This window comes from Octopus bimaculoides, chromosome 6 (assembly GCF_001194135.2).
Source record: "Octopus bimaculoides isolate UCB-OBI-ISO-001 chromosome 6, ASM119413v2, whole genome shotgun sequence".
In the NCBI taxonomy this organism is placed as follows: domain Eukaryota; kingdom Metazoa; phylum Mollusca; class Cephalopoda; order Octopoda; family Octopodidae; genus Octopus; species Octopus bimaculoides.
This window is the reverse complement of record NC_068986.1, coordinates 31,553,286-31,564,040: the sequence shown is the minus strand read 5'-3', so window position 1 is coordinate 31,564,040 and position 10,755 is coordinate 31,553,286. Positions and strand designations below refer to the sequence as shown.

General features: G+C 37.2%; 1 protein-coding gene across 2 annotated transcripts in view; it reads left to right on the top strand.

Annotated features, from left to right (window-relative positions):
• Positions 1–10,755, top strand: part of LOC106869362 (probable ATP-dependent RNA helicase DDX46) — a 32,986-nt gene that overhangs the window by 12,241 nt on the left and 9,990 nt on the right. For both annotated transcript variants that reach the window (XM_052968676.1, XM_014915084.2), the window contains 9 exons: positions 998–1,222; positions 1,634–1,714; positions 2,860–2,976; positions 3,925–3,990; positions 4,977–5,073; positions 5,599–5,719; positions 7,199–7,374; positions 8,158–8,358; positions 9,534–9,616. In XM_052968676.1, the coding sequence (XP_052824636.1) occupies positions 998–1,222; positions 1,634–1,714; positions 2,860–2,976; positions 3,925–3,990; positions 4,977–5,073; positions 5,599–5,719; positions 7,199–7,374; positions 8,158–8,358; positions 9,534–9,616 (1,167 nt within the window). The remainder of the gene's footprint in view (positions 1–997; positions 1,223–1,633; positions 1,715–2,859; positions 2,977–3,924; positions 3,991–4,976; positions 5,074–5,598; positions 5,720–7,198; positions 7,375–8,157; positions 8,359–9,533; positions 9,617–10,755) is intronic.

Sequence of the window (10,755 nt, the reverse complement as noted above, 5' to 3'; positions counted from 1 at the left end):
GTAAACGGAAACTGAAAGAAGCCTATTGTATATATGTATGTGTATATATATATATATATATATATATGTGTGTGTGTGTGTATGTATGTGTGTATATGTTTGTCCTCCCAACATCGCTTGACAATCGATGCTGGTGTGTTTACGTCCCCGTAACTTAGCAGTTCGGCAAAAGAGACCGATAGAATAAGTCCTGGGGTCGATTTGCTCGACTAAAGGCGGTGCTCCAGCATGGCTGCAGTCAAATGACTGAAACAAGTAAAAGAGAGAGTTACAAGTCAATTCATAAGGGTTTAGTTCTTAGTCTCTCCTACCGCCCCACCCTCACCTGCCTGTTTATTATAGTTCTTCTGGCTATAACAGGATTTTGTCAATAGATTCCTTTGGGAACTTCTGTATGCCAATCACTTAATTTGAGTCTGTTTAAAAAATTAGTGAAGAAATTATGTTACACAAAGATATGCTGTGCTTATTTTATGAAGTGGGTGGACCAGATTTGAAATTGACAGCCATATGGTCAAAATGGCCATTAAAGATATGAAGGGATGGGAAACAGCTAGGTGAGGTTATATGTCATAACAGCATACAACAGTTGTACTTGGTGGAGCCTTCCCAGCACTTTGTAAAACTTTCCAATTGTGGTGTGTGTCATATCAGCATTCAAAAAATGTTCAGATTTTGGAATTCTAGATAAAGGATTTTCAACTGTATAAATAATTATTGGGGTGGAAAAGATGGAGGAAATGATAAAGAAACAGCGACTGTATCGAGAGTGGTGCTTTGAGGGACACATTTCTGAGTTCAGATACTGTTAGTGCTAACTTTTGATTATCATACCATTAGTGTTCATAAAATGGTAGCAGTAATATATCGGGATGGCTTGTCAATTATATTGTATCTTTTCCCTCTTTCAAGAATAATTTATCCTGTCAAAAGACATCCTTATTATTCTTATATATATTTATATATATATACAATATGTATTTTCTTATGTTGTTAGGAGGAAGAACAGAAACGTTTGGAACTGGAGATGCAAAAACGGCGAGAACGAATCGAGAAATGGCGTGCTGAAAGGAAAAAGAAACAAGAACTGATTCCAATCAACATTGCACTACCATCGAAGAAATGGAGTCTTGAAGATGACGATGATGATGATGAAGAAGAAGAGAAGAAAGATATCAATGGAGCTAATGACGAAATAGATCCTCTTGATGCCTATATGATGGTAAGGAGGAATTTCAGGAGTATATTGCTTATTGTATTTGTTGATATATTAATCTCGAGCATGCTGGTAACTATAATCATAGTGTCATCATCATCATCATCATTTTAACATTCACTTTTCCATGCTTGCATGGGTTGAATGAGGTTTACATTAGGCAGATTTTCCACCAGATGCCCTTGCTGTTGCCAACCCTCACCTCTTTCCAAGCAAGATAACATTTTTGCTTATTGCCACTGTGTTGCATAGTTCCCACTCCCTATCACTTTGAAACATATTCTCTAGTCTCTCTCTCACACACACACACACACCAGTGCCCCTAATTTTCTTCCCTGTCAGCTATCCTTAATGTTATCCAATTTATAGATTTGTGACATGTCTTACTTGACCTTACCTTTGTCTTTCTTCCTGTAGAGTGTCAACGAAGAAGTTAAACAAATCCGAGACAAGAACAGTGACAAGACTCAAGATAATGCTCCCAAAGCTGAAAGTGGGGTAAGACAAAAAATTTGTACCCAGTTGTTCTCTCTCTATCTCTCTGTTTCTCTCTCTATCTTTTCTACTCACACTCTCCTTCTTTATATCTCTTTCTCTCCCTTATTTCTTTCTTGCCTGTCTCATTCTTATACTGTCATTGTAAACCTTTTGGCATTTAAACTGGCCATATCTGGCCAAAATATTCTACTTGCTTTATGTACAAGTAGGACAGATCTAATCTCTCACATCTATTCTACAATGTCATTCTACAAATAAAATAATCACATCACCAAAATCTCAAAGCTACAGGATAATGCATAACATAAAGATATGCATGCATATGCACACACACACACACACACACACATGTCCTTTCAGTTTTTGACTACCAAATCCATTCACAAGGCTTTGATTGGCCCAAGCGTATAATGGAAGACACTTACCGAAATCCAGTTGCAAGGCTTTATTCGGCCTGAGGCTATAGCAGAAGACACTTGCCCAAGGTGCCATGCAGTAGAACTGAACCCAGAACCATGTGGTTGGGAAGCAAGCTTCTTACCACACAGCCACATCTGCACCTATCACAGCCACACTTGTGCTAAATGTTTACCTTTAATACATTAAAAAAGCAAACTTTGTTTGTTTACTTTCATTGTAATTTGAATTTACAACGCGCATCTTATAAAGCTAGATTTATAAGCCCAAAAATTGCAGATTAATTTGTTAGTGGGTAGTTTAGCTTAATGGTAAAGCACTGTGACTGGTAATCACAGGAATGTGAGTTTGAGTCTCATGGCTGGCCGCTAGCAAATTTTTCTGCAAAAATATGGATATTTTATCCTGTTCTTGTTATTCTGTTAGCATTATTCTGCATTTAAGAATTAATTATTTCTGTATCGTTTTGTTTGTTTGCTTTTGTTTTTTGGGGGTTTTTCTTTTTTGCTTTATGTTTTAACATTTCATATTAAATGCACCAATAATTTTTAACTTCCCATGTGACATCATCATCAGTAATTTCTTGTTTGTTCTCCAGTGCACCATAATGTCAGAATGATTTCAGTACCACTAGGCCTACAATCAATGCTTTTATAACTGTCATTTTTAAATCACTACTTCTAATATGATCAGTAAAACTTATATATTTTCTTCTCCTCTGTTTGTAGCCAAGTGTCAACAATGCCCAGAATAAAGTGACTATGATTAAAGCTGTTGTGAAAAAGAAAGAAGATACCAGTAAACTGAAAGGGGAACTCATGGAGAATAATGTTGATGCAATGGAGGTAAAGGAAATAATTGGTTTTGAGTATTTAACATTTTGCCTGTTGTTTTTTGTTTTTGTTTTTTTTTGGTTTAATTTTTTTATAATTTTACCCTCAGTAAGATAGTTGGTGCACTCTGTTAAGTGGTTAGTGATAAGAAGGGCACCAAGCCATAAAGAACATGTGTGAGCAGGACTTGATCCTCTGAGCCATCTTGGAGTAAGAATTGACTTAGTCCATGACAGCTCATCCAACACATGATAACAGGGAAAAATGGACATAAAACAATGGTGGCAGCAGTGGTGGTAGCAGCAACTATTGTTCTCATCAAGGAATTAAGAGGAGAAAAAGAAGTGCCTGTCACTTTTTGTCAAGGTCTCCAAGTCTGGTGAGAGGAAATTATCCTCAAATCAAAAACCTGCTCCATATCCTTAAAATAAAGTGTGAACTCCCAGAAGTGTTTGACTTCTCTGCTGTAGATCCACTGGTGTAACTGCTCCAGTGTTACTCTAACGATGTGACTGCTCTGTTGTGACTCCACTGGTGTAACAGCTTCATTAGTGTAACTATTCTGCTGCGGCGGCTCTATTGTGGCTTCACATGTGTGCCAGCTTTATTGTGACTCCCTTTGTGTAACTGCTACTGTGGTTCCATATATGAGAAAACAAAAACCTTTGCAGTTATTTATATGTTATTCTGTTGCCGCTGCTGTTTAGTCCCAGATTAGTCATGATTAACTAGACATGTTAAAGAATTCCAAACATGACCATCCTGTCTTTTTTTTTCAGATTATAATGTTGTGTCTAGGTGTTCAATATTCATTGTATCCTTGCTTTTTTGTGATATAATTTGAGCGAGATTTAGCTGCTGTTTCTAGCAGATGAAATAACTGCACAGAGACTTCAATGTTCACTTATTGCCATTCTATTTGCTTATATTCATATTAGGATCTGTTTATTTCTTTCACAGTATTCCTCAGAGGAAGAAGAAGAAGACCTTGATGTTACAATGGCTGGAATGGTGAAAAAGAAGAAAGTAAGTTAAGCTTTAAAGCAACTTAGAGTGAGTTTCCTCTTATCAGCTTTCCTTAGTGTATATCTGCCAATCTTGCTTTTTGGTATCCAGTGTGAAATAAATCACTTTCTGCATTGAGCGTACATGATTGACAATACAACACTCATCCACTGACACTCTCTCTCTCTCTCTCTCTCTCTCTCTCTCTCTCTCTCTCTCTCTCTCTCTCTCTCTTTCTCTCTCTCTACTCTTTTACTTGTTTCAGTCATTTGACTGCGGCCATGCTGGAGCACCGCCTTTAGTCGAGCAAATCAACCCCAGGACTTATTCTTTGGATGCCTAGTACTTATTCTATTGGTCTCTTTTGCCGAATCGCTAAGTTATAGGGACGTAAACACACCACCATCGGTTGTCAAGCGATGTTAAGGGGGACAAACACAGACACACAAACATATACAAACATATACACACACATACACACACATATATATATACGACAGACTTCTTTCAGTTTCCATCTACCAAATCCACTCACAAGGCTTTGGTTGGTCTGAGGCTATAGTAGAAGACACTTGCCCAAGGTGCCACGCAGTGGGACTGAACCTGGAACCATGTGGCTGGTAAGCAAGCTACTTACCACACAACCACTCAATGTATTTGGATATGCAAGCAAGAGAGATGATACTCATTACATATTAATAGAGTTTAACCATTCATAACAAGCTCATTCCTTTGTGCCAGCACTTCTTCAATTTTCCTGTTTCTAGCACTACTTTCATGGCACCTCGAAGAATATGCTACAAGTAAGAAACTGAAGAATGCTTCAAGTTCAAGCAAATGAATATGTGTCTGCCTGTGTATTTGTGTACGCATTTACATGCACACACACACACACACACACACACATAAATGTGTATCTATGTATTAGACAACTGCAATAAGTAATAGATTTTTTTTGTTATCCTTCTTTCCATTATCTCAAACATGTATTTCAACTTCTACTTCAGGAACTAACATTGGTGGATCACACAAGAATATATTATGCACCGTTCAGAAAGAATTTTTACGTTGAAGTGCCAGAAATAGCAAGAATGACTCAAGTTGGTATGTACAGTTTTCTATTTAGATTCAGTTTTTTTGTTGTAATGTATTTCAATGTAATCTGGTCATTCTTGTCTGTTCAACAATAAATTATTTAAAGTTACAGTGGATATCACAAGATTGTATTTTTAGAATTCCTGGAGGGAAAAATTGACTGTGATAGGCTTGTATCCTATCCACAGAGAAATTTGTTCTCATTTCATTATCATCATCATCATCATCATTTAGTATCCATTTTCCATGCTAGCATGGGTTAGACAGTTTGACTGGAACTGGTAAGCCGGAGAGCTGCACCAGGTTTCCAACTATTTAAGTATTTCGTTAAACACAGGCAGTCACCAGAAATATATTTATATGCATGTGCTTCTATTATAGTGTTAGTGATATCATTCTTGAAGCTTTTATTAAATCTTATTTTTGGTCCTGAGTCCTCTAATTTTTTTTTTCTTTTTCTTTTTAAATGTTTTCTCGTGATAATTTTCGTCCATTTAATAATGCTCTTCATTGTTGTTCTTTTCCGTTTATCAGAAGTGGAAGAGTTGCGTCTTGACTTAGAAGGAATTAAAGTCCACGGAAAAGGATGCCCGAAAACAATCCGTACATGGGCACAGTGTGGAGTTAGTAAGAAAATTATGGATGCATTAAAAAAGTATGTAAAATATATACACTTTTTTTTTTAATATGTTAAACTTGCATTTCTTGATTCCAGGTATATAGAAGGACACACTATCATAAAACTGTTCAACCCATGAAAAATAGTTGTTATGGTGGCAGTGGTGGTAGTGATGGTGTTGGCAGCAGCAGTGGAGGAGGGGAGGAGGATAATGGTAACGATGATTAACTGCAGACATGGTTATGAGAAACTAACTCGAATCCATGTTCAGGCTATCCCCGCAATGTCAAGAAGAGATCTAATTGGAATTATTACTACTACTACTACTACTATTATTATTATTCAGTAGTTTTATTTTTATAACGTGCTTTCACTTCACTACCGAGCGCAGCTCTGTGCACCTTGGGTATGTGCTGTGGTTTGCTGTGGTGCTCTTATGTTTACTGTATTGAAAGTGTTTTGCGTAGGATGTGTGCAGTACCCAGTAGTGCAATTTTCTGTATGTTATATATATTTGTAAGTCCTGCTATTTTTGTTATGTATTTGTCTGAATATTTTTTTATTATACCTAAGGCACCTACTATGATAGGAATTGTTTCTGTTTTTAGATTCCACATTCAAGTTATCTCAATTTCCAGGTCTTTGTATTTTGAAAGTTTTTCCATTTCTTTTAGAGAAACGTTGTCATCTGCTGGTATTGATACATCAATTAGAAAGCATTTTTTTTCTTCATGATCTTTGACAACTATATCTGGTCTTATTATTATTATTATTATTAAGGTGGCAAGCTGGTAGAATTGTTAACACACTGGACGAAATGGTTAGTGGTATTTTGCCCATCGCTAAATTCTGCTATGGTCGACTTTGCCTTTCATCCTTTCGGGGGGTGGGGGGTCGATAAAATAAGTACCAGTTGAACACTGGGGTTGATGTAATTGACTCATCCCCATCTTCCCCAAGATGCCCTTCTGGCAAAAAAAAAAATTGAAATTATTATTATCATCATCATCATCATCATCAAGGTGGCAAGCTGGCAGAATTGTTAGCATGCTGGACAAATTGCTTAGCGGTATTTCGTCTTCCACTACATTCTGAGTTCAAATTCTGCCAAGGTTGACTTCGCTTTTTAATTCTTTCGGGGTCAATAAATTAAGTACCAATTGCATACTGGGATCGATGTAATCAACTTAATCCCATCACCCAAATTTGAAGCCATGTGCTTCCAGCAGAGAGGAGGATTATCGTCGTCATCGTCAAGCCTGCCTCACTGGATTATACAGTGAATTGCTATGTGAGTGAGTGATTGTGCATTGATAGTATAACAGATGTATATGTTACATATGTGTTTGTGTAATGCAGTTGTATGGGTTTATGCAGGATCAAGCATGAATATAATGTGTGTGTAAATTTGTTGCTTAATAAGAAACGTTTAGCTTCAGCTCATAATAAAATAATGTTTTGTAAAGTGATCCATGTCTTATTGCTTTTGTACATTTGTTTATGTTTTATCTGTAGACATGGTTATGAGAAACCAACACCAATCCAAGCTCAGGCTATCCCTGCAATCATGTCTGGAAGAGATCTAATTGGAATTGCCAAGACAGGCAGCGGTAAAACAGTGGCATTCCTGTTGCCAATGTTCAGGCACATCATGGATCAGGGACCCCTTGAGGAAGGTGATGGGCCTATATGTAAGTATTTTGCTTTTCATTTTTGTTATTCATTTATGATTTCTATTGAAGAAAAGGGGGTAAATAGCGATTACCAAAAAAACATTTTTAGCCATCAAAAAATGAGAGTTTTGATTATCTGAGTCTTTAGAATGCCATATTATCTGCCAGTGGTTAGCAAACAGTTAACACCCTGTCCATGTGGAGGTTAATCACACCAGCTTAATGCTGCAAAGATTGAGATCTAGTTAAAGATTACCTCTCTTTCTAAATGAGACAACTGCAGAAGTACTTAGTTAAGAGTAAGATTCTATACATAGCATTCACAAGAGTACCACATTTTGTAGTCTTGTGGCTACTAAGACAATTTGATACAGATGAATAGCTTAGGAGAACTACTTAGGAGCTGTAGAAACTCTGCCAGATCAGATTGGAGTCTGGTGTAGCCATCTGGTTCGCCAGTCCTCAATCAAATCGTCCAACCCATGCTAGCATGGAAAGCCGACGTTAAATGATGATGATGATGATTAAATTATATTATAATGCTTATTTAATGACATTGTTTTGAATTAATTGGTCATTATCTTGTACCTTTGAGATTTAAATGATGTGATTTTATATTTTTTGAATGACATTGTACCATAGATGTCAGAGACCCAATCTAGTTGATCTCAACATAAAACAGGTAGAATATTTGGGCCGGATTTGGCTGGTTTAAATACAAAGAAATAATGTTGATTATATTTTACTTTGTTTCATTTTCTGCTGGCTTTTTATTTTATTTCTATTTTCTCTATAATGTAGCTGTGATTATGACTCCCACTCGAGAGCTGGCCATGCAGATTACATCTGAATGTCGAAAGTTTACCAAATCATTAGGGCTGCGTGCTGTGTGTGTGTATGGTGGTACTGGTATCTCTGAACAGATTGCAGAACTTAAGAGAGGATGCGAAATCATTGTGTGTACTCCTGGAAGAATGATTGATATGTTAGCAGCTAACAACGGTAAGTTGTACCTCTTGCATAATTGTATATTTGAATGTTTTTTCCCGGTCCATCGCAGGGTTACACATTTTTGCTAGCTGAGTGGACTAGAGCAGCGTGAAATGAAGTGTTTTGCTCAAGAACACAATACATTTCCCAATTCTGGAATCAAAACCACAATATTACTATAATGAGTACAATGCTCTAACAACTGAACCAACGCCTCCACATATGAACACATCTAAAATTTAAACTCATTTGGAATTTCAAAATTTAACTATGAAATAATTGACAATTTAAGTCCATTTTCATTGCTAAATTGCAGTTAGCCTTGTGGGCCCCATAGGAGTTATTAATCATACGCATCAAGGTTCTTTTTTGATCTCTGTTTCACAGCCAAATTCCCTTCCTGTCCCCAGCCCTCTCTGACATGCAAGGAGACACATGGTATAAACTAAGGCGTAGGAGTGGGTGTGTGATAAGTAGCTTGCTTACGAACCACATGGTTCTGGGTTCAGTCCCACTGCGTGGCACCTTGGGCAAGTGTCTGCTACTATAGCCTCGGGCCGACCAAAGCCTTGTGAGTGGATTTGGTAGACGGAAACTGAAAGAAGCCTGTTGTATATATGTGTGTATATATATATATATATGTGTTTGTGTGTGTATGTGTATATGTTTGTGTGTCTGCGTTTGTCCCCCCAACGTCGCTTGACAGCCGATGCTGGTGTGTTTACGTCCCTGTAACTTAGCGGTTTGGCAAAAGAGACTGATAGAATAAGTACTAGGCTTACAAAGAATAAGTCCTGGGGTCGATTTGCTCGACTAGAGGCGGTGCTCCAGCATGGCCACAGTCAAATGACTGAAGCAAGTAAAAGAGTACTGTGACATATTCAGACATATCTTTAACTCATGCAAGCATGGAAAGTGGACGTTAAACGATGATGATGATGATTTGTACATCGGCCATAAAGTTGTTAGTGTCATTGCTGTTGCTCTTTAGTCCCATAACCATCGTATCTCTTTATATTATCCAATACATGTAATTTTTTTCTTTGTTAAGACAATAGTGATTTGAGGGAGATTTGTCTGCTGTTTCTATTTAGCAGATTCAGTAATGAAACAGAGGCTCCCTCATTGGCTTGTATATTTGCCAGGATTGTTATTATTGCTATTATCTTTGTTTGACTAATTACCAGGTCGTGTAACGAATCTCCGCCGGTGTACCTATGTAGTCCTTGATGAAGCAGACCGTATGTTCGATATGGGCTTTGAACCACAGGTAAACTAAGCATGTTCTTTGATATTTAATTGCATTTATTAAATTGTCGGTTTCTTTGTTTTTCTCTTCTCCTCACTTCTCAAGACATTTCTTTATTAACACTTGCTGCTCTGGTTATGGCTTGCTGGGAGATTTTTAGTATTTTTAGTAATTTGAAACTAATTATAACAAAATAATTAGCATTATGTGGAGGCACATGGCCTAGTGGTTAGAGCAGTGGACTCGCGGTCAAAGGATCATGGGTTCAAATCTCAGACCGGGTGATGTGTGTTTTTATGAGTGAAACACCTGAGCTCCACACACAGCTCTGGCAGAAGGTAATGGCGAACTTCTGCTGAGTCTTTCGCCAGAAATTTCTTTCACTCTTTCCTCCTGCATCTAGCAGCTCACCTGTGACAGAATGGTGTCCCGTCCAGGTGAGTAACCTATACGCCAATGAAACCAGGAAACTGGCCCTTATGAGCCAGGCATGGCTCAAGAAGGAACAAACAACAATTAGCATTATAGTACAAGAAAGGAAGAATGGATGGCTGAGTCGACAAGATAGGGTGTGATTTGAGGAAGATTTATCTGCTATAACTAGTAGATTCAAGCCTCTTTTTTTTTAGAGGTTTCACATTAGCTGTTAGAATAGTTAATATATTAATTAATTAATCCAATAGAACAATGTATCAGAAAGGTAATCCTGATTTCAAAGTACCCCTGTCAGTATGTGTTACTATCTGATCAGGTATATATACTGTGGAGTGACAATTTGAGGATTTTGAATTTACTGCAATAGCTTTTGAGTAAATGTGAGCCCTAAGCTAAACCTTGGGTGGCAGGTAGGGGTAGCTGGCTTTTAAAAGCCCATGCTTAATTCCAGCTTTATGATGTTGACTAAAGAAGAAAAATATTGGTCCACCGGCTTCAGTAGAAAATACTTTCCCAAGGTGTCTCACAGTATTCATAAACTCTATAAGTTCATATGTTGATGGGAAATGGGAGTTCAAAACCCCTTTCCTTTGTGTGGAATATTAGAACATGCATCTTCCTAGAGCATACAAACTTCTTCAATTTTGCAAACTTAATAAAGTTTGATTTTTGCTGATATTAATTAACCACCACTGTTTTTTTTTTTTTTTTTTTTTTTTTTTTTT